Genomic DNA, 24,933 nt, shown 5'->3' on the forward strand with positions numbered 1-24,933 from the left:
TTCTCTGTTTTATATAAATCCAGTTAAAACTAATTCCATCTCTCTGCTTTCTTCCGAGTTACTGACTGCCCACCTGTCTGACCCGATACCGATGGATGTTGGACCCTCAGGCTCTCATGTCCCCTGTTCCCCAGACAGATTGAAGTTTCTGAAGTCATCTCTTCTCCATCACCCACTACAGATCAGCTGCTCATTATCCATCTTACTCTCTACTACAGATTACATCCAAGATTCCATGAACTCTAACTGCTTCCATTAGTGGCGCTGCTATACTCCTGAATATATAAAACCTGTATGGATGTATACAATACGTTTTTTTTTTATTGGTTTAAAAGCTGTTTGGCCAGTGGTAGGATGGTCCCCCCTTATATGTGAGTCTTGGTCCTCCCGAGGTTTCTTCCTCCTCCTGCAGCTCTGAGGAAGTTTTTCCTTGCCTCCGCGCTCACTGGGGGTTCTGTATTTTGTATTTTCTATGTTTAATATTTTGCCTAATTCTTTGTCCTGTAATCATGTTTCTGTAAAGCTGGTTTGTGCCAACACCAGCTGGAAAAAGCGCTATACAAATAAATTTGATTTGATTTTATATGAAACTGATGTACTCTATGTTATGCACTCTTTTACTTTTAGTTCTACGGTATTGACGTTGGTGTTGTACTCTTTCTGCATTAAACATCTTTGAGAAAGGAACCTCAGCCTTTGCGTTGTGACTAAGGCCGGCATAATATATCTGTGTGTAAAAAATATTATTTTAAATAAATTACCTTTTTATAACTGTACATGCTTTGCAGAGTACTTTGTGCTGTGTAGATTGTTTCACAGTTATGTGTCTGAATGAAATATTTCAGTGATAAACTAATAATGCAGTTTATACTCCATTTTGAAGTTATCAAAACTTTATACGTCATACATTGATTCAATAAAGTGTAATTAAAACGGATTTTTATATTCAGATGGTCATACAATACTAGCAGTTTTGTAATAGGCATGAATTTAAATAAGGCACACACTTGCATGACATATTGTTATAAAGAGGTGGGAAATAAGCATACATTTCAACAGACTGATAATGTGGAGTAAGAGCAACTAGAAATATGTAGAACGGGAAATGTGTTTTACTTCAAAGTTGTATTAAATGCCTAGTTCCGAGAGTCATAATAAAAAATGGTACAGTAACATACATTGTTCCTTAGGCAATTCACAGTATACTAGTTCTATTTTCATAATTTGGTGACGAATTCAACAAACTATTTGTTAATCTGGAGTTGAAATATGCAGAACAGGTAATTTATTCTCCTTTTATCTTCTCAAATGCCAAGTTCAGAGGGTCATAATAAAAATATTTTTAGCTCTTTAGGCTAATCACAGTCTAATAGGTATATTTTCATAATGTGGTGTCTGATTCAACAGACTATTTGAGAATCTGGATTTAGGGCATCTGGAAATATGCAGAACAGGCAATTTATTCTTCTTTAATCTTCTCAAATGCCAAGTTCAGAGGCTCATTATAAAAAAAACTGTACAGTAATATGTTTTGTTATTTAGGCTATTCACAGTTTAATAGGTATATTTTCATAATGTGGTGTCTGATTCAACAGACTATTTGACAATCTGGAATTAGGGTACCTGGAAATATGCAGAACAGGCAATTTATTCTACTGACATATTCTGAAATGCCAAGTTCAGAGGGTCATAATAATAAACTGTACAGTAATCTTTGTAGTTATTAAAGATTTTCACAGTTTAATATGTAAATTTTCATAATTTGTGTCAAATTTAACAGACTATTTGAATATGTGGATTTAGGGCATCTAGAAATATGCAGAACAGGCAATTTATTCTCCTTTAATCTTCTCAAATGCCAAGTTCAGAGGCTCATAATAAAAAAAAACTGTACATTAAATGTTAAGTTCTTTAGGCTATTCACAGTATACTAGTTATATTTTCATAATGTGGTGTCAAATTCAACAGACTATTTGATAATCTGGAGTTCGGGCAACTGGAAATACCCAGAACAGGCAATGTATTCTCAGTGTAATATGCCCTAAATGCCAAACTCGTTTTGCTCGGCTCAACCCTGCTCTCTACTGGCGAATAATTGGTACTTCGACTTTTTAAGGTGGACCGGAAAATCCGAATAAGACACTGGCGAATAAGACGCCAACTTCAGCCTCGTCTGTTGTGTTAATTCTCCAGCCTGATGCTTCATTTACACTATCTAGCACTGAGTCTTGTGAAGCAGTTTTGTGTTAAATCCACCCTGTTCACTCTGTAACACAAGCACCCGTCCACCTGACCCTCTATTTCTGTATACTTATATTACTGTGAAAATTCTGATTCAACATGCCATCATATTAATAATGCACTCTGTGTATTGAATATTGGAGTAAAATAAATGATATTGGGCAGATACAGTCTGCTTCTGATAGATACAATAAACGAACCAATGATAAATATTTTCAACAGGACAATTTTAAAATCGTATTGTAATTGTTAAGAAGAGCTAGCTGGTATTAAACCATGTAGAAGCCACTGTGGTGCATCTGATTAAAATGCTGGAGATGATGTTCTCTGAAAACAGTATTTACTGCAGCAGAGGAGTTGTGGTACATACAGAATAGATGAATGCAATCCGACTGTGTGAGTGTGTGATTCTGAAACAACAGATATAAAAGGGATACTTGAACTACTTGAAACACATTACTGACTACAATTTACAACACTAACACCTAAACAAAGATACACACTTCTATGAGGTGTTATCTGGTAATAATAATAGGCAGATGAGAAACAGCTAGAAGCTATACAGAGCTATACAAAGAGCTGATCAGTTAGCATAGCATGTAACTCCTTGAAAGTACACCTACAACTTGGAAAGTAATAGTTATCTACACTTTATGAATAAACAGCAGTGTAGGTACTTACAGGTATCTGAATGCACACAAGAATCAAATGTCCTCGGTAATCCCACAAAACTTTACTAAGCTGCACACCGTCCACTATCTCCACTGTTCCTCTACAGAAGTCCTCTCTATCTGTGGTATGCAAGCCCCCAACTGAGGCCCCTCAGTCTCAGCATCGCTCTGATTGGCTAAACAAGCGGAAGCATGAGGGTTGCAGGCACTGTGGGTGGGACTCAGTGGAGGAGCTATTTAGCTCCTGAAGTCTTTGGGCCAACTCTTGGCTCTTTGTAACAGTAATTGTAAAATATAAATAAATATAAATAATCTCAGGTGTGTTTGTGCTTCTAATAATGATATAAAACATTATGTTCTAAAGAACAGATTCTTCTATTAAATCTCTGCAGGCCCTATTTACCATAATAAGAACAGAAACATTCACCAAGACTCACTGATTTGTACACTGTAGAGAAAAGAATATATGAATTATAAGAAACAGTGAAGGTGTGAGTAATGTTTTAAAAAAACAACTAAATTTAAGTTTAAGAACTGTGTAAATAAACGTTAAATCTGTTAGCTAGTAAACGCTAACAATTAAATAAACTGAGGTAAAATTTGAGGATAATTTACTCTTACTGAGGCAAATTAGCTTAAAACAGATAGTAATTTGTAGAATTGTTAGAATGGTGGCAATTAGTTCCTCCAAACCGTTTAAAAACCTTTCTAGGTCACAGAAAACAGAAAATAAATGCTCTTTCTCCTCAGAAACTTTGGGTACATTCAGTAGCTAGCTTAGCCAACACTAGGAAGCTAGCTAATTCAGCTTTTTCCTAACTTACCAAAAATCAGCCTTTAATTATACTAATTAAATCTGAATTAGTTTAATCTCATAAATTTACCCATAAATTATTCGTGCTTTTCTCAGTTTATTAAACAGTATAAGAGAAAGAGAGCTAATTCACTGCTAACTCTGTTAGCTGCTAACAGGCTAATGTTGACAGGAATCTGACAGGAGAGAATCTACTGCTGAATCAAAGCCTCATAAAGAGCAGGGGCCTCATTTATAAAGAGTGCGTACGCATAAAAAGAGGGCAGAAATGTGCGTAAGCAACATCTCACGCAAGAATTGTGATTTATAAAGAAATACTTGGTGTGAAAACGAGCGTACATTTAAGCAAGGTTTAAGGCATGCGTATGCCTTCAAAAGTGTGCGGAGAGAGCGGGAATTAGTGGCATCATGTGGTAAAGTAGGGAATTGTTAGTAAATGCGCAAGCTTTTCTTCCTTCCGCATATTAGTTACCACATAAATCAAAATTAACAAAGCAAGATTAAGCATTACTTTACTTTATTTTTTACTTTATTACATATTTTTTCTGCATGTATAGTTAAAATTATTTCTGTATCTTATTCTGTATTATATGTATATGTAGTGTTAATTTTCCACTAACTTGTATATTTCACTTTGTAGTTTATATCAGTTTTATTTGTATTATCTGTTTTATCTCACAGTTGTAAAATCTAAAGGCGCTATATATATATATATATATATATATATATATATATATATATATATATATATATATATATATATATATATGTATATGTATATATATTAGCCGGGGCTACATGAGGAATATGCGAGAGTGGCGTATCCCATACTGAGATACCGAATGAATGCTTGAAAGAGAATACAAATTACATTTAAGAAAAAAAATATGCAAGAAATAAAAAATAAATAAATACCGGCCGTAAAACACTGTTAAACTGCTTTGTTTGTACATTTAGCTAGGCTAGCTACCAATAATAAAAGTCAGTAAAACGGCAAATGCTACATTTATACATTTAGCTAGGCTAGCTACCAATAATAATGTTCAGTAAATCAGCAAACTGCATATTTGAACATTTAGCTAGCTAGCAAACAATAATAATAGTCATTAAAACAGCAAATGCTACATTTGTACATTTATCTAGGCTAGCTAACAATAACAATAGACAGTAAAACAGGAAATGCTTTGTTTATACATTTGGTCAGTAAAATAGCAAATGCTGTATCGTGGCACGAGATCTCACGAGATTAAGATGAGACGATATTTCTCGTCAAGCTTAAACCTCTCATAGTTTAGTGTGGACTTTTTAAGATACAACACTGGCAACTGGCAACACAGTAGCAGCGAGTTTGGTGGTTGAGCAGTGAGCAGAAGAGGAAAATTCGGGGAATTTGCATAGAACAGAGGTCACGGGCGGACCGTGGTCCGGGTCCGGACCCAAACCTATTGAGAAGGATTTAATTGTATACACGCTTTGCGGCGCAGTAAATCACAGACCAATCACGTGTGATGTAATATCACCAACCACTCTCTTCAGTCAATCAGATCTGTGCAGACGTGGAAAAAATAAATAAATAAACACACCGCTCCTCACGCTGGATCGAACCCGTGTTGTCAGGGTCGCGGTCCCGCTGCTCCGGCTGTTGAATTGGGACATGGCCGTGAAAAAAACGCCTTTATAAGGAGATAGTGAGCCTGGGCGAGAATGGGCGGAAAAACGAGAACGGACGAAAACTAAAGTCACGCCGAGTGCGACAGAGAGACAGGCGAGGAATTTTGTATAACTGGATCATTCTGAATTCTAATTAAATACTCCTGGCATAGAAGATGCTTCTGCTACTTTTAACAGAGTGACAGACGGTAACAGAGTGACCAACAAGACTGTACTGTGCTTAAAACATGTTCTGTCTCTGTTTGCACTTCAAGCATAGTCTTAATATGACTGGTTATGCATAGTTACATTACAAGAGATTTAGGAGAAAAAAAACACAAACCATAGTCTTAATATAACTGGATATGACAATCTCAGGCCTATAGGTTTCATGTCAAACATGTGTTGAGAAAACACAATGAGACTGGAGATCTGCAATATAAAAGCCGTTAATTAAAACACACATGGGTAAATATAGAGGTGAAGTAATACAAAGATAATAGTTTGTACTGGATAAAAACAATTAAGAAACAACATTATTTGGATATTCTTAGTAACTTTGGAGATTAAAAAAAACCATAAGCAACATTTAATATTCAATAAGGAAAAGATAAGAGAGTATACAACTTGAGTAATACAACACAACCAAATATCCCTCTATAGTAACAGATTTTTAATTGGACTGAACCATAGACAAACAAGAACACCAGCAGAGGGAGTGAATGAGCCTGTAACCTTACTGCGCAACAGTAACTAACCTAAAAACTGAGCTCTGTCTCACAAAGAATGTCCTGGAATATTCAAACTTACAAGACATACAAACATAACATGGAATTCTATACACATCATCCCTGGATAAGAATAGTTTTGCTGAACCTGTAAAATCAATTGTTAAATACAGTTCATATTTGTTTCTGGTGGAATTTATGATTTGCGCTTTTAATTGCCACAGTCTGAGCAGTGATGCGGTTTCTCTCCTGTGTGAATGCGTTGATGTATTTTGAGAGCACTCTGTAGATTAAAACTCTTTCCACAGTCTGAGCAGCAATACGGTTTCTCTCCTGTGTGAATGCGCTGGTGTATTTTGAGAGCACTCTGTTCAGTAAAACTCTTCCCACAGTCTGAGCAGTGATGCGGTTTCTCTCCTGTGTGAATGCGCTGATGCCGTTTGACAGTCTCCAGTCGATTAAAGCTCTTCCCACAGTCTGAGCAGTAATACGGTTTCTCTCCTGTGTGAATGCGCTGATGTATTTTAAGTTTACTCTGTGTAATAAAACTCTTCCTACAGTCTGAGCAGTGATATGGTTTCTCTTCTGTGTGAATGCGCTGATGCTGTTTGACAGTCTCCAGTCGATTAAAGCTCTTCCCACAGTCTGAGCAGTGATATGGTTTTACTCCAGTGTGAATGCGCTGGTGACTTTTGAGAGTACTCTGTTGATTAAAACTCCTCCCACAGTCTGAGCAGTGAAACGGTTTCTCTCCTGTGTGAATGCGCTGGTGACTTTTGAGATTACTCTGTTGATTAAAACTCTTCCCACAGTCTGAGCATTGATACGGTTTCTCTCCTGTGTGAATGCGCTGGTGTTTTTTGAGATCACTCTGTTTAGTAAAACTCTTGACAGAGTGCTGATGTTTCTCCATGTCGGGACTTGGCTTCATTTGTCTTTTAAATGTAGCAAACAATTTCTGCGTGTTCTGGAGATTCTTCAGGAAGGCTTCTGCTTTACCTCTTTCAGCAGTTTAACTTTGCTCTTAGTTAAATATCCTGGTTGTTGGTGATGAATTTCAGGAAAATATTTTAATTTCTGGAAAACACAAAGAAAAATGCCATTGAATATTAAAATAAAAGCAGGTCAATTAACTAAAGAGATTCTAAGTCATTCTAAGTGAGTGATGTTACCCTTTAATCTGAAGCTTTGAGGCGTGTGCCGAAAAAACGACACACATTGTTTCGAATCACATTGCCGATGCTTGATTTGTTCTTCATCACGACAGATGATGTCCAAAGCTTTTTCCTTTAAACCAATTTATAAAAGTTTCCACACATTAACCAAATACATTAATCCAAATCAATGCTTCACAAACCTGATTTTTTTTTTTTTAACAACTCCTGATAACAGTTCATTATTTTCCACCACACTGGCTTCAGGCTAACAGTGATATGCGCTCCTGAGTTCAAGATGTGTTTTTTGGAAATGTTGATCCGATGCAGTTGTCTTGTTGGTGCAGGGAATTGTAGTTCAAAATAAAATCACAGCAAAATAATGACCTTTTTACTGTTACAACACATCAACCAACCTCCAACAGGAGTGTAAAACATAAGAGTCTCTTTTGTTTACTAAAGGTTAACACAATTATAACAATTTGTAAGAATTCATATTATTTTATGTAGTTCTTTTTCAATTATTTTTGTAGTCTTTTTAACCTCTTACACAAATGTTTAATTGTGTATTTTTGTCAAGTTGCTCAAAGTGTGATTCTTCTTCTTATTATTATTATCAAATTCATGTTTTTGTTATTATTATTATTATCATCATTATTAAAGTATCAGCAAAAGAGCAGCTGGAGACTGTATTCCACAGTAATGGTTTAACGGGGCTAAAGATGTTGTAGTTTGCTAATATTTGTGTTTGTTATTACAGTGAAATAGCAAGTTTTCTGTTAAATCAGTAAGCTAATAAATGTTACTTGTGAAATTCCTCTTCTTGCCTGAACTTTTCCTCACTATAATCACTAAATCTTTCATTCTTACATTTAATATTTTACAAGTGGACTTTTATTTTGGCGGGAGAGTCACATGACTTACCAGCAACTGTTGTGGTGGAACCGGATTAAGTAAAGGAAAATTAACTAAACTAAACTAAACTAAATTAGTGTAACTAAGAAATGTGTAGAGACTGATCACACAAACTTAAAAAGGAATTTCCACAGAACTGATTTATCTCAGGTGTGTGTTAGTGATGTGGGGGAGGGAGGGCAGGAGTGTGAGGTTCCGTTATCCTGTGTATGATCTGTAAAGCCCCCCCCCCCATCCCCAGCTCCGCGACCCCCTACTGCAGACTGCTGAGCAGAGCTAGGAGAAGATCCAGTGCTGGTGGAGTAAATGCTGCACATGCTGAAGGTGGTGTTGATGTGGGTGTAGGAGTGAATGTAGAACAGCGTGTTGAAGAGAGAGAGAGAGAGAGAGAGAGAGAGAAACTTCTCCGTACCTTCTGTAGTTCAGCTGATCCCGCTCTTCCTCCTCTCCAGCTACAGACTCCGGAAGCTCAGCGTCATCCGGGTTATGTAGAGCCCCGCCCCCTCTCCCGCTATATCACATTATACCCATCACCGCTAGAGGGAGCCCGCGAGGGAGTCCTCAATGCATGGAGCTGAATGGAGCTAAACAGCTAAAACTCTCATTTAAAACACTGTATAACTACTTCTCTGGAGTTTTCCTTTAATTTTACAAAGTAGAACAAAGTATTTCACTAAAATAGGAAAGAAAAAATACCTCTATATTTCCATTTTCTAAAACTAATGTTTTGTATTCAGTAGATTTACTAGCATTACTGCTACTGATGCTGGAGTTACATACAGAGCTCATTTAAATGGATTAAAACTGCAGTTTATAAGCTTTAATAATTATCTCTGCGGTGATGCAACTTGTCTCATTTCTTTTATTGTTGAGATTGTGTAAATATGAATGAGAGTTTGTTTAAATGTTTTCTTCTTGTTGGTACTTACATAGATGAAAATAGTAATCTACTAAAATAAATAGGAAAACATATTTAAATATAACTGGAACTTACTTGGGTTGTGGGGGCTGCTGCTAAATGGTTGTTAGAATTGGGTTAACTGCACTTACATTAAACTCTAAAATTAAAGCAGCAATTGCAGTTCTGGACAGTATGCAGATCTCATTAGTCTTAATAATGAAAAGGTAGGACATTTTTCATGTTCTTTCTGTTTACAACTCACTCTGAGGAATTCTGAGCACTTCAGAGCACTGACTGGTGTGTCACGGGACCGTGTAGGGTACTACAATCAAAAGTGTTGCAGTACTGAATACTACATACTGGCCACTGTGTAGTATGCAGTACATACTAGTGCAGTATGCAGTAAAGTAGTATGCCATTTCGAATACAGCCTAGGACTGAGATAAAGTGAGCTGTGGCTAGCTGCTCACTTTCTCTTATTATGGCTAGACACTGAAAGCAGGTTTTACCTCTTTGAAAACTTGAATGATCTTAATTTGTACATCCGAGTATCAATTAAAGACATTTAAGGTATTTTTTCTGAAAGAGAACCGCGTTTAGGTGTTGGCTAGCGTTCATGTTTGGTAATTATAACTAGAAAGCTAGCTAGCAGCCACAAAGTGAGCCTCTGAGATCATCAACGAATAAACGTATAATAATAAAAAACGTATCACCATAAATACATGATATACAAATAAACATATTCCATATTATCATACATCACATAAAACATTACTTATTCCCATACAATATGAAAAGTGACTTTATAATATCGTAATTTATCACCACCATATCCACCACATCTTACCTCAGAAAGAGCTGAATAACTTTCCAGTTGCACAAGCTTCACTTTATTCTGTTCAATGAATCAGTAGGAGTCGAATCACAAGAATAACTAAACCTAACTGTTTTTAAAACTTCACATTTTACAATTTTATATCATAATAAATGTATGGTCAACATTTTCTAAATAAGACTAACCGAGTCTCCTAAATCTGAGTGACTTATAACTTTTGTACATTGTACATTGAGGTTGTTCTGAAGTGATGAATCAACCGAAGCTTCCTGAAGTTAACAGCAGATTGATTCATTTCCAGCAATAACTTTTTTTTTAATATACAAAAAAAGAACAAAATAAAACAATAAATATAATGCACAAATGGTGGAATGCCAATACTTTTGTCTGATTGAGCTGTGTTCAAAAACTTTTGGTTAAATGCTAATATCCAAATACCATTGAATAAATGGTGGTGCAGCACGGATATGCCTCTTTATGGTTTAGTATAGCTTCAGCCCAGCAGTGTAAACTCTTAAAAGCAGAAACAGTTATGATCATAAACCACAAGCACATGTCTTTCTGAAAAATGCCCATTTAGAAAAAATACTTTCAAAGGGTTTAAAAGGGCTTAAATAGACTTTTACATTTTGATAAAAACCTTTTAGAAAGACACTGCAAAACACCACAAAACCAGCAGAAAAATATAAAAACCATAGAATATTTGTTTTAGCAGGAAAGGATAGTAAGCTTAAATGAATGTGTTTAAATTCAAAAGACAGGTATAAAAACAATTAAACACATTTTATTTTGAATTAGTTTAAACACAACACACATAAACAATCAAAAATCAAAAACACAAACACATGCCCTCCCGCCCACCCAAAAAACCCTAACAGAACATGCTAAGAAATATTACAAACACAACACAAAAACTTGTCAAATTACCACAACATTAAAAAGTGGGCTTTCAATGTTTAAAATGACCTCCCCTTCCCTCACAACAGTTACTTTTAACGTCACCACTCCACACAGTGGCGGGAACGCTGAACTCCTCCATGGTGTCACTGAGGAGAACAGTCTCATCGCCTTTTGTGGAGATTCCCACGATCTCCATCTCCACTGTGATCTTCAGTGACTCTGGTTCCTGTAACACAGAACATGCTGATAGGAGTAAGTTTTAACAGTCTACATTCTTTTCTGGTACAACAGCACAACAATAAAGTGTTAAACTACGGCACTGTAGTTATTAGTAGTGATGGGTCAGACTCTTAGCCGGCTCTTTGAAATAAACGACATGCGCTGACTCCAGAGAGTGAGCCAATATATATATATATATAAATATAAACGTATAAATTAAAGTTTTACGATGATACATATAAACCACAATAGAAGACAGCATTAAAAAAAACATTAAGGAAGAAACCAAATGATAGAAATAGAGAAATATTAACTAGAGGCAACAGTGAAAGCTCCTCATAAACTCTTACAGTTTTTAGGCATTTCTTATTCTTAGCAATCTCTAAAGGATTTCAAAAGGGGAATAAACTCCAGTAAGAAGATATCAAATCAAGTATTTACAATGATGATAGTAGTATTTACTCAATAAAATAATAATATTAATAATATACTTAAAATCAAGATCAGTGTATGAAAAAAAACATATATATCACCAAGGTTCATATTTACAGAGATTTTAGTTTTCTTTAAAAAGAAAGAAGAAAAGTCTTGCCAGAATTAAGATACAATGGAACATAAAAAAAGATGATTCACGTTCTGATTGACAAAAAGAGCATTCAACATTGAAGTGCTTGATCTACCCACACCTTACACATGTGACCTCACATAAACTGTGTTTTGTAGCAACATCAGCTCCTTCTTCCACAACAGGGCAGATCATAACAGAAACCAATCAAACCCTCAAACATGAGCTCCTTTTTATGTCAATCTTTGCTAAAGTTTTCAAAAAACATCACCTGGATGCTTGTTTTTTTTGATTTGCACAATTATTTTTTATTTTGTTGAGTGACACTTTGTTGATGGTGTTCAGCGCTGTTTATTTCACTGTATAGAGTTGCACATTTGAAATTAATATACACATTTACATTGGACCTGTTTGTTTACTTGAGATGGGCCTTTGTTTTTGTATTTCACTATTTATTTTTATAAAAATAAAGCCATATAAATAATATATATTTTATATAATGTATGTTTCAACTCTATTAATTCATTGTACACATAATTTGGTAATAAATTGAATTAAGCAACCAAAAAATATAAGTAGCTACTTGGAAGCCGAAAGAGCCGTCTCTTCTTATACCTCTTTTCCACCAAAAAAGTGCTGGTGCCGGAGCCGGTTCCAGGGAACCTTTTAAGAACCCTCTAAGGAGTCACTCACTACGTATGTAAATGTGGTTTGATTTGTTACAAACAGCAGAGATGTAGTAATGATTCAGGACATTCAAGGCAGAAATTAAAAATGATGCAGTTCTAGCATACAGTTTTTTATATACATTTTTGCAGTCTCATGGCTCAGTACATCTGTAACAAAAAAAAATCTAGGAACAATTAAAATCAATAAATACTTTTTTTTTTTTACTTTAAATACATTTATGAAGCCTATATCTATGTAAGAAGTGTAAATCATCCTTTACACACTATAAATTTCTTCATTTCTGTATTGGTATTAAGAACTTTATATAAGGTGTATGGCTATACATATGCCTATTGGGTTCTGTCTTTTCTTCTCAAATTAATGCACTGAACTGACGCAGCTCTCTCTAATGAGTCAGTCGGTAACAGATGCTGTAAATACTAAATGCCTCTTAAGAATATTTTTTAGTTGGAGGACCATTGCTGTCTTAGAACTCCAGGCCAATATTTAATAAAAATATATTTGTTTAAAAATTACAAAAACATTATTGGAGACAATCAGTGATTTTAAATTATTGTCCAGCCTTAAGTATTATGTATAATTCATATTCAATATACATATCAGTGGTGTGCAGTAAGGCCTCTAAGGCCTTCTAAGGGCTGACCAAATGTGCATGTAAATAATTACATATTTTTTTATCAGGATGTATATAATTATTGCAAGTGTAAGCATTTATTTTATAGATTAACGAAAAAACAGCAACTAATTCAAAGCATTAGCCTGTGTTTTTCGTTGCTATAGGACTGTATGATTGACAGCGGTACTGACCAATCAAAGCTCTTTAAAATGTCTTCTGCTCACGTGTCCGCGGACCCTTCTCCTGATTTTGAGAAGGGTGTAGTAATGAGTCTATTAGAAAAGTCTTAGGACAATCTAACCAATAAGACTCATGCTTTTCACTCCGGGGGCGGGGCCATGGCTGCCTAGCCCCTTCTCTGCGCTCGGATGAAGGGGTCAGGCTACGCGCATTGATTAGTAGTAAAACGGAGAGCGCATGCTGGATTAATTAAATATTTAGCTAACTATCATGGAAATAAGACAGATATTGTGTCATATTATATTAAAAAGCCTTTTTAAAGGCTGCCCTTCAATGTGAAACTAAGTAATATGCCGTGTGACTGGTGATTTTTGTGTGTACTTAATGTTTTGGCTGCTCTGGCGTCCTGTAGAGATACAAATGAGTGATATTTGTTAAACGCCTGTACTTGTAGGAACATTAAGCATTTATTGTTGGGTCTATTGTAGGCTTTTGTAGTTTGTAGCTGTATTTGTGGACTGTTTATGTGTATTAAGTTCATTGGAACTACTGGTCTGAATCTTCAGGTCTGGAACTTAAGCTGGTTCTCTGGCTCTATAGCAGTGGTCTCAATCTTATTCTATCTGGGGGCCGCTGTAGGTAGAGACTGGGTGAGGCTGGGCCGCACACGACAAGAACACGTATTTTATTCAACACATTCTGCCATGCCAGGTGTTCTGTCGAGTGATGCTACCCATCGATACACGCTTTCTAAAGTGCTATTTGTATTATTATTTCAAGTGTACTATAATAATTCTGTTTTTCTAATATTTTTTGTTCATTTAATAACCTGGACTGTCATTACATTGTCAAAGTGTAATGGCAATTAATAATAATAATAATAATAATAATAATAATAATAATAAAATATGATCTTAAATAAAAAAAAAAAAAAGATTATAATAAACTCTTACTACCATAACTTTACCCTGATACGGTGGTTTAGACTATCCAAACATAGTACATGAACTTCTGCTGGAAACATGCTCTAATATTGTGCTACTTTTGTGCTTTTACCTTTAAATATACACAAAAGGGTAGCACGGTTTGTCAGGGTAGCACAAGTCGACAGAACACCAAATCTCTCGTCTCGCCGTGTGGGCGTATCTTGATAAGGCTACAGGTGTAGTCAATTTTAAACTTTTAATGATTAAATGAACTTTACTGTGCTCTATATAAATCCATATTTTGCCGTTTGTGTGTGTAAGGCTCGAATGTGTGTGTGTGTGTGTGTGAAGTCCCTGATTGGCTGAAAGCAGCGCGGCGGCTTGATTCATTTGAATAAAGAATGCGGGGTTGCGTTCAACGCAACGCAACCCAACCCAGCCGGTATGCAGTGGCTCTCTCCATTGAAGTGAATAGGATGCGATGTGCTGTTGAAGATACATCAGCAATGTTATTTTATTATTTATTCTGTTTATTGTTTATGTAAAAACTGGGTTTGCAACATTGAATATTAATCAAGCAATCGGTTATTTACACTGGAGGAGGACCCTCATTTACTGTGCCGCTGAACATTTACAGTTTAAAAGGGATTAAAAATATTATAAATAAAATTAGAAAAATTAGAAATAAAAACTGACATTTACTATAGACGGAAAAAATATAAAGATAAAAAAGGAAAAATAAAAAAACTTTAAAAAGATCATAAAAATTAATACATCAAAAATAAAAAATATATATATTATGAAAAAAATATTTGATCAATAAAAATAATAAAAATATTTAAAATGAATTAAAAAATAATTAATATAAAATAAAAATTCATTTAAAACAAAATCAAAGCCTTTCTAATAGTGCGCAGAATAATATCAGTTTCAGTTAGTTTCGGTTTCAAATAATTGAAACAGCTCACCAAAACCTCAACCTATCCTTTATATTTGACAATATTTGATTAACTTTACAGGTCCTCACTCATCTTAATTAATTTAACTAAACTGAGTTGTTATATTATTTGAAGCCTCGCGCTGAATTCAGCTCGGCGATGCGAGAGAGAGAGCGGCGCATTTTGCCTGATTTCTCTTGATTGAATATGAGTAAATATTCGAATTTAATACCATACATTTGGCTACACTTTATAGGACTTTATTTATTTATTTATTTTTAATCGCAGTGCCATGCAAGCTTTCAAGCTCGTTCTGCGTGACTGCAGCATTTTAAAGCGCAGGAGAGATTTTAGTCAATTAATTAATATATACATTTTTAAAATAAATTTGCCCTGGTGATAAGAAATGAACGCTAACATATAGCTTTATATTGCTGTGTATTTCAAATGTTTTTTAAGGTTTATATTCTTGACATGCAGCACCAGATGACAGGGTGATGCTTTATTTTTTTAGATATGAAAAAAAAAATTAAAAGTGACTTTCAGTTACATAATAGCAAAGTGAAATGTGACATAAATGACATAAATAAAGTTATGTCCAGTTCAAAGTTCTTTTCTCTTTTAATTTTTCATTTCAAAAACTCCAGCTATTGAGTAAGAATAAGCATCTGTTAAAATTCTGGACAGCAGAATGCCTGTGTCTGCTCTATTAAGCTTAGTCTGTGTACTAAGCATAAATATAAATCCTTATAACTGTTTGATCCAGGTGTTAAACTGTTGTATTAATACCATTTTAACGTTTTTCGTTTCTATGTTTTGAAATTCGTTAGATTATATTTTTGTCAACATTTTGGGTTAATTTTCGTTTGTTATTTTTCTAATAATAATAGAAATTATATAATTAATTTATATATATAATTAATTTATGCACTCATTAATATGCCATACCACATGTCTGTCTTTGTTAAAGAGCATAATATAAAGTATTTCAGCATGAAAGCACGTATTTGTAATGTGTCACAGCGTCCTGAATCATTACTACATCTCTGCTGTTTGTAACAACACGTCTCGCAATTGGTCCGCGGGCCGCGAGTGTGAGACCCAGGGGCGCAGATGGACATTTTGAACTGGGGGGGACCAAGCTGTAAAATTATATATATATATATATATATATATATATATATATATATATATATATATATATATATATATATATATATATATGCTGCAATAAACTTTAGAATAATCACTTTTCTGATCAACACTAGCCATACTGAAACTGTTATTGGTCTGGTATGTCAATGTGTCCCCAGTGCCATCTGCGCGCATTCTTACACGATGATGCCAAATCACTGACATCCTACTATTCCATATCACATTGTTTGGTTTTTGAAAAAACGCTTTCATTGTTTTTTGTTTCTTCATTGCTACAGCCTAGGCAAGACCAGGAAGACAATGTTAACATTTTACATCTTATAATTTCAGTTAACAGCGACTGCTTACTAAAATAACATCATAATAACATCATACATAAAATCAATGGAGAGAGCCGCTGCATGCCTCGGTGCATGCCGGGTTGTTGCGTTTAACGCAGCTCCGCCCTCCGGCTCAACTTTATTCAAATAAATCCGGCTGCCGCACTGTGTCCAGTCCAGCCAATGAGGGAAAAGCAGGCTGCGTCTTCACACACACACAAGCCTCTTACACACACACACACACACAGAACAGGCGCCTTTCAACCACAGAAGAGAAGCTGAAAGCGGCAGAATATGGATTTATAGAGCTATAGGTTACAGTGAGGTTGGTAAAAAAAATAAAAATATTAAACTTATGACTGTCTACTTCTGTTGCTTCATTTTAATTCAAAAACGAGCAAGGAGATCCAGCGTTGAAAAAAAGTGCCAGTGGACACGTACCGTAAGGAGCTGGTAACTGCCTGTGTCTGTAGTCTACAGGCAGTTACCAGCTCCTTAGAACCCCGGACTTGAGAAGGTGCGTTAAATTTACATTGGAACTGGAACACGGAGCTCCGAACAATGTAACCTCTGAACTGAACGCTTCCTAGTTTAAAAACGAGGGCATTGTGGAACACAGAACTCCACAAACGTACAGTTAATTAAATTAAAACCCCAACGTTTATGCTTGTAGATGGTAGATTTCGGATGAGGTCACTATAATCATCTGCGCCCATGGTGAGACCCCTGCTCTGTAGTGTTTATGCGTCTCATTTTGACCCTGTGGCTATAAAGACTTCCTAAAATCAAACTTGGGTAAAGGGAGGAACTAGAAGAGTTTGTGATACAGAGAGGAAAAAAGGAGGAAAAAAAATTGGAGCAAGCCAGAGCTCAGGGTAAAAACTGGCATAAATTTACTTTTATGCAAACTAAGATCCAAAACTGAGTGACTGTAGACAGGTGTTTCAGTTTCATTGTCCAACCCCGGTATGTCCCAAATGTGTCTATAAACTGGGTATAGGATATATATGATATCTCAATAAATTTTATAAAACATATTTTCTTTTTTTTTGTTTTCAGCTCAGAAAGTCCTTTTGTAACGTTTGTAATAATACTTTTTATTATTTTAAGCAATGTCTTTTTTTCCACAGATCTTTCAGACACATCCCATGTAAAAATGTCCCCAGAGCTCGTCAAGCTAGTCATACGGTTAGCTTATTAGAATAGGCAGCAGTGACTTCATTTAACTCACAATAGAAAAAAGGGCAATTCTGTTTATATTTTTCCTAAAGTTCATATTAATACTTGTAAAGGGTTAATCATTTAGTGGGTGTTAACATATGAACAGCTCAGGCATGAGGGATTGTGGTAGCTGCCTACCGTTTCATACACAGCCAGTCTATCTCTGCTCTCTCCTACTGGTATGCAGATTAGCTAAGTGTCAAACGGTCAGGTTGTTACCGTCATTTAATGGTCCATATTATGTCCAGTGTTGGGAAGTAACAGATTACATGTAACGGCGTTACGTAATCAGATTACAAATTATGAGTAACTGTAATCGGTTACAGTTACTGCTTCAGTAAGTGGTAATCAGATTACAGTTACTCTGCTAAAATAAAAGGATTACATTGCGGTACTTTCCTATTTTGGTCTTCCAATTCAACACTGACAAAACGCAATCACATTCACATAAATCACGACATCATAATATTGTGATTCACAACCTACTGCTCAGAATGTTTTCACTGCAGAAGGGCCCCCTAGCGGGCCCATTCTGACTATGTAAAGTAGAATGCTTAAAAGCGTCAAATATTCTAAAAACACCGACAAACTAACCGACTCATATTCTTTAGTACTACTTTAACTACCTGCATGCAAAATTACAGCCATCTAATTACATGAAACCAGTCGCCAGAAATCTCCAACTGAAAACAGCCTGTTTTTTCACATTGTTTACATGGGGAACACGCCTCCCCAACAAAATAGCCTTATAAAATATTATTAGTATATAAAATAACATCAGATTACACTATAGAAAATTCACTTACTATCACAGCATCCACAATACAGCACTGAACCGCAGATAAAATATCCATAAAGTCCTTTATTCGCCTGCTTACTTCTCCTTACAAACATGCGTTTATTTTCAGCGCAGCCGCAACGTAATATTCTCAGGCTCCTAGCGACCACGCAATGTAATATTTTCACGTAAAGTTGTACGTGAATACAAAGCTAAGGATGTCCTCTTCTAGATTCTGTGGTTTTCATTGGTCCACAAACCACTATTTTTCTTGAGTGATCGTCTTTTGAACCAATAACATGAGCGCTGGATAAATCCAATCCAATCAAATGAGGTCATAGCCTTTCTCCAGGGTCACAAAAGTGATTGACACCTATGTCAACCAATAGTCCACCCTTAGATGAAAACACTGGTACGTACTTTGCCCTGATTGGTCTCCTAATGGCTGGGGGCGGGGCATGCCTCACCGCTGTCATCAAAATCCCTCTGCTGAACAAAGGTGCGCCCACAGCGCGGATACGTGTGATTTTGTGTCATTTCATCAAAAAAATGTTAATATTACTCTGAAGTAGACTTACATTCATTTATTTTATCACAAACAAACAAAAAATATTACAAACTCTGGTTGTATAGAGACAGATTTACTTGTGTATCTTTGTATTAGATTAAAGGCAATCTGGAGAGGTTTTGAACACTTTGGAGACGCCTGGTGGACACCTAATATAATGCAGTGTAACTTTTCAATGCTTTGTCCTATAAATTACAAATTTTTTAATTTGTTTGTCAAGACCCTACTGAATCAGGAAATGTAGAGAATGATTGACTATTCATCACCAACATCCATACACACATTGTAAACTCTAAATATAACTGGTGCTTTTTTTTTTTTACATTTTCTTCTGCATTTGATGTTTTAAAATGGAACCTAAATAATGGAAATGAAAGTGTTGAAGTGAATTATTGTTTACTGTTTATGATTACACTGCATTTGACATTTAATAATAAAACATTAAAATTATATTTTGTTTGCATTTGTGAGTTCTTACAAAAAGGAACAGATTGTAATCACATTAAATCGTATTGAACCGAATCGAATTGTATCGTGACATATCGTAAAATAATCGTATCGTAACGTATCGTAATGAATCTTGTGATTTACACCCCTAGCTAATCCTGGCAAAAAATCCACCTGCAGAAAGTGGCAAACCTGCAAAGAGATATCTTACAGTTGTTGTTACATTGTTTGTTTTTAATGGTTTTTAATGATTTTATCATCAATTTATAGAAGTGTTTCATAAAAATGTTTGATGAAATGGTTTCATAAGTATTTTTACAGGGTGATTGAAAAGGCTGTTTTATTTGTTTATCTATTTGTTAATTGGAAAAAAAAATAAAAAAATAATATGCAATATGTGGTTGCTACATTAATTCAGGCTTAAAAAACAACAATACTGTAAGTAATCCAAAGTAATCAGATTACGTTACTCACTTGAAGTAATGTAACTGATTACGTTACAAATTACATTTTGAGTGATGTAATCAGTAATCTGTAAGGGATTACACTTTAAAAGTAACCTTCCCAACACTGATTATGTCAATTTACATTTGAGATTTGTAGGTATAAACATACACATATTCACACACATATTTTTTCACAGTTTATTTTTTCACCTGCATATCCGATTAGCCTAAATTTTACCCTGTATATTTAATTCCCAGCGCCAGAGAGCTTTATTTTCGTGATAAATATTTCTTAAAACTGCATTGACACTAATGTGGTGACGTGTTTGTGTGTGTTGTGTTGGTACATGTAGATCAGGTGCAGCAGTGCTGCTGGGGTTTTTAAACACAGGGTTCAAACACCTTTTACAAGGTAAAATTCAAGCACTTTTCAAGCACTTTCAAGGCCCATTTTCAAGTTTTTTTTCAGCACCTTTGAGCAAAGTGGTAAATTAACGATAACGGTGATATCTCAAAACTGCGATTCAGCGATAATCAATATATTGCAAAACTATCCTCCACACTTCACAGCGACTGAGCTACTGAGAAAAAAACACTTCTATGTAAGTAAATAGCAGGAGTTATGGATTTATTGGTGTCAGTTTCACACAAGTTAAATACCAATGTTCTCAAAATACTGAGTATCTCAGCATAATGTGTATCCAATAAATTTCGTTCCACTTCATGATTGAAAGATTATTGATCTACTGTTCGAATTATGATGTATCTGGCATGATACGTCATAAAGAAGAAAAGGAGATCCAGTCCAAAATTGTAGTTCCGTCAGATTTTATTCAAAGAATCTTCTGAGCAAAACAGTTTTTTTGGATACATCAAAAATTGAGTAAAAAGATTATTGAAAAATGAATTGAAATAAAAAGGTGAAAATAAGAGGAAAACCCCAAAGGTGAGAAAAGTTGGGGTTTCCAGAGTTCTCGGCTGTGTGAACAGGACCTGTGGCTCTGTAGTCCCTCTCGGGAGAAGCTCTCCCGCCCAACTCTACTCTTCTTCCTAGACAGAGTCTAATAAAAACAGGCATTCGCCTGGCCTCAGTCTAATAGTGTGTGAGGAGGCTCCTCACACCCCCCCGGATCCTGATACTGATAAGCAGTTATTCATCCTATACGTCAGCCGAGAACTCGGTCACCCCAACCTTATCAGACTATAGATTACATGTACAGAAACTCATGGTTCTGCTGGAAAAAATCAATCATGCTAAGTTGCAAGAAAAACGGCCTTGCTTTGAGCACAAGGACACAATATACATACATTCTAAGTCACAATGTGAATCATCATGAATCGTGCTAAATGCTTGAATAACATACTGATTAAGTGAAATGCTGATTTTGTTACACACAGATTAACCCTTTAATCAATGAACAATGAACATAGTAAGGCAAAACTCCTCCGTATTCTTACACACTTGTTAATTCTTCACAAAAAACAAACCAAAAAATCATATATTTATGTTTGAAGCCCAAAATATGGCAAAAGATTGAAAAGTTCAAGGGGGGGCCGAATACTTTTGCAAGGCACTGTATATAGTGGTTGCTTGAATGTATGTTTGGCTGTGTACAAAAGCTTTTGGCTAAATGCTTAAGTTGAAAGAATAGATAAGATTGCAGATCTTGCAATATAAAAGCCTTTTATTGAATCACATAGATATGAATATGAGTAAATACATAAGGTGATGTAAAACAACGATAATAGCTGGTACTGGATAAAACAATCAATAAAGTAAATGGATTAGATATTTTTAGTACCTTTAGAGATATAAAAAAAACCCTTTAGCAAAACGATACCAAATAAGGAAAAGATAACAGAGTATATAACTTTAGCAACACAACACAACCAAATATCCCTGTAGATTAACTTGCAGATTTTTAATCAGACTGACTGAACCATAGACCAATGAGAAAACCAGTAGAGCAGGGGTGTCAAACTCAATTTGGCCGAGGGCCACATTGGCATATTGGCTGTCCACTGAGGGCCAGATGTAACTTATAAATGTAATAAAATGTAATAAAATGTAATATAAAATGAATGTAATTACTCCTTAATGTTAAATAACTCTCAATATACTATTTATTCAATCAAATATTACAGTTGCATGGAAAAAATGTTGCTTGTTGCTCTATTAACATAAATCCTTTTAATTTGTCATGTTATGAAATCCAAAAACTCCATCAATCAAGAACCAAACTAGTCAAGTGAATAGGAATGACATAAAATACAAGTTATATTAACTTTGATCAAAACGTTTGATACTGAAATAAGGCTTAATAAATATAAAATTAAACATTGTGAGCTGTTAAGAACATGTGATAGATTTAGCATTTCCTCAGATTTAGCAGTTCCTCATACAACCACTAGTCGGAGCTGCAGCAGCACAAGCCCGCAGTCTTTACTGAATCAGAGCTACAGCCCAGCCACGGGCTACAGGGCTCAGCTCAGCCAGTCTGGAGCGTTTTTACAGTTTTTAAAATTCTTCTGTGTAAAAAATAAAGATTTTAACCCCACTAACCGGATAATACAGCTCTCTACAGTTCATCTTTCAGCCCAAGCAGCTAACAGCAGCAGTTTAGAGCAGCGTCACGGAGTCACTGCTTGGATTACATTATAAACAGGTCAGTTAGCGCGCTGCTAACCTCAGGATGTTTATAACTACGGAGTTTAGAACACACAACAGCTGCAAGGTTAAACTGTTGAAGGCTACTGAAGACTATTAAAGGCTATTGGAGGTTATTGAAAGGGTTATTGGGGGCAGAAATCAGTAAAGGCTGGTTAGATAAGTGATTCACGTCCTCGTCCTTTGCTGAGGTGAAACTGTGACTAGCGCTATCACAGTGATGTTTATTAACGTCATTAAAACAGATTTTGTCAGCTATTGTCTTATAAATATTTACACAGAACTTATATCTCTCCTAACAAGCGTTTATTTTGGTCAGTAACACTCTTCGTAACACAAAAGTCATACCTGTCTTTCGCCTTGAAGCACAGCCGTCCGTCTGCATCAGCTTCTCTTTTTCTGGACATTATGGGATAAACGTTTGTATGTCTCAATTCCACCCGCGAAGTTACGCCTTCCCTCCGGCAGGGTTTCCACATCAATGACTACACTGCCGTGTAGTGGCAGTAAGCCGTAACTTCGCGGGTAATACAATCAAGCATTGTGGGAAATGTAGTTTTTGGTCAAAGAACGCTTCTGACCTATTTATTATAGACACTAAGATCTTACAAGCTCTCGCTTGGATGTGGCCACATTTGGCCCGCGGGCCTTGTGTTTGACACATGTGCAGTAGAGGGAATCAAGGATCCTGCAGTCTTACTGCTGCATAGCCTGCTGAGTGTTGCTTTCAGTATGGAAACTACAGCTAGACCGTTTTTTTTTTTTTTTTTAAACTCTGAAAAGGATTTTGTTGGCCTTTTGTTGCAAGCTAAGAATATTCTCTACTCCTAAGAATACTCTACTCCTTTAAACTACGACATCTAAATTTTAAAAGACTAAGTAATGCTAATCTAACATCTGGAGCAAACACTGGCAGTGCCCTCGCTCCAACTACAAACTACAAACGTGGAGTGGAGGAAAAAATAAAGAAAGTTTTTATATGTAAACAATTGAGAATGTGTTAAGGCTGTAAATGACATAAGTTGACCAAATGATCATTTCCTACTTATGGCAAAGCATATTCAATTTTTAAACCTAAAAATGTCCCAGAATGATAAAATCCTCACTTTTGTTTATTATTAGTTCTAAAGCTAATGCTGAGATTTAATATACGATTTTACTCTGAGCTAGCATCATCGCTTTACTATTTATTCAGCATATCACTGAAAAAATTGTAAAAATGTATGTTCCTAGTTTATGCTGTTAGTGGTACCATTTATGATTCTGTGTGTAAAAACTTCTTAAAACACAACACTAAGTGTTGAAGAGCTCTGCAGGCATTAACTAATGTAGGTATACAAACATACATAAAAACACAGCATGAAATTCAGTAAACATCATCTCTGGATAAAATTCATTTTTCTGAACCTGTAAAAAGCCATTTTTAAATGAAGTTCTTGTAACAGAGTGAAGATTTTGTGCATGATGAGGTGTTTTTGGCTGTCTGAAAGATTTAAGGTTTGCATTTTTTATGGCAGAGGAACAGATTTGGGATACTTTTCTATCTCTTGTGAATGCACTGATGTAATATAAGTTCACTCTGTAAAGTAAAACTCTTCCCACAGTCTGAGCAGTGATACGGTTTCTCTCCTGTGTGAATGCGCTGGTGTATTTTGAGATCACTCTGTCTAGTAAAACTCTTCCCACAGTTTGAGCAGTAATACGGTTTCTCTCCTGTGTGAATGCGCTGGTGATTTTTGAGATTACCCTGTTGATTAAAACTCTTCCCACAGTCTGAGCAGTGATACGGTTTCTCTCCTGTGTGAATGCGCTGATGTTGTTTGAGATCACTCTGGGTAGTAAAAATCTTCCCACAGTCTGAACAGTGATATGGTTTCTCTCCTGTGTGAATGCGCTGGTGCAGTTTGAGATGACTCTGTTGATTAAAACTCTTCCCACAGTCTGAGCAGTGATACGGTTTCTCTCCTGTGTGAATGCGCTGGTGTTTTTTGAGAGTACTCTGTTCAGTAAAACTCTTCCCACAGTCTGAGCAGTAATACGGTTTCTCTCCTGTGTGAATGCGCTGGTGTTTTTTGAGATCACTCTGTTTAGTAAAACTCTTCCCACAGTCTGAGCAGTGATGTGGTTTCTCTCCTGTGTGAATGCGCTGGTGTTTTTTGAGATCACTCTGTTTAGTAAAACTCTTGACAGAGTGCTGATGTTTCTCCATGTTGGGACTTGGCTCCATCTGTCTGTGAAATGTAGCAAACAATTTCTGCGTTTTCAGGAGATTCTTCTGGATGGCTTGTGCTTCACCTCTTTCAGCAGTTTAACACTGTTCTTTATTAAATATCCTGGTTGTTTATTCTGGAAAAACAAAGAAAACATTTTTTGCGTATTAAAATAAA

At 35.6% G+C, this 24,933-nt stretch overlaps 5 protein-coding genes across 5 annotated transcripts in view; all 5 read right to left on the minus strand.

Moving 5' to 3' along the window:
• The window catches only part of LOC125801534 (zinc finger protein 239-like), a 250,332-nt gene extending 241,708 nt beyond the window's left edge, over nucleotides 1-8,624 (minus strand). Inside the window, exon 1 of the mRNA XM_049478348.1 lies at nucleotides 8,586-8,624. The gene's annotated coding sequence lies outside the window, so the exon portion shown is untranslated. The remainder of the gene's footprint in view (nucleotides 1-8,585) is intronic.
• Nucleotides 1-24,933, minus strand: part of LOC125801445 (zinc finger protein 239-like) — a 173,482-nt gene that overhangs the window by 109,411 nt on the left and 39,138 nt on the right. The gene's annotated exons all lie outside the window — the stretch shown is intronic.
• Nucleotides 1-24,933, minus strand: part of LOC125801539 (gastrula zinc finger protein XlCGF49.1-like) — a 143,742-nt gene that overhangs the window by 37,628 nt on the left and 81,181 nt on the right. The window lies entirely within an intron of this gene.
• The window catches only part of LOC125801664 (zinc finger protein 271-like), a 102,210-nt gene continuing 83,061 nt past the window's right edge, over nucleotides 5,785-24,933 (minus strand). The window contains exons 2-3 of the mRNA XM_049478457.1: nucleotides 24,099-24,892; nucleotides 5,785-7,110 (exon numbers count right to left, since the gene is read on the minus strand). Of these exons, the coding sequence (XP_049334414.1) occupies nucleotides 6,316-7,110; nucleotides 24,099-24,773 (1,470 nt within the window). The 5' untranslated portion in view covers nucleotides 24,774-24,892 and the 3' untranslated portion in view covers nucleotides 5,785-6,315. The remainder of the gene's footprint in view (nucleotides 7,111-24,098; nucleotides 24,893-24,933) is intronic.
• LOC111188756 (zinc finger protein 665-like) overlaps nucleotides 20,690-24,933 on the minus strand; it is a 427,711-nt gene continuing 423,467 nt past the window's right edge. Inside the window, exon 3 of the mRNA XM_049477571.1 lies at nucleotides 20,690-22,565. The gene's annotated coding sequence lies outside the window, so the exon portion shown is untranslated. The remainder of the gene's footprint in view (nucleotides 22,566-24,933) is intronic.

This window comes from Astyanax mexicanus, chromosome 4 (assembly GCF_023375975.1).
Source record: "Astyanax mexicanus isolate ESR-SI-001 chromosome 4, AstMex3_surface, whole genome shotgun sequence".
NCBI lineage: Eukaryota > Metazoa > Chordata > Actinopteri > Characiformes > Acestrorhamphidae > Astyanax > Astyanax mexicanus.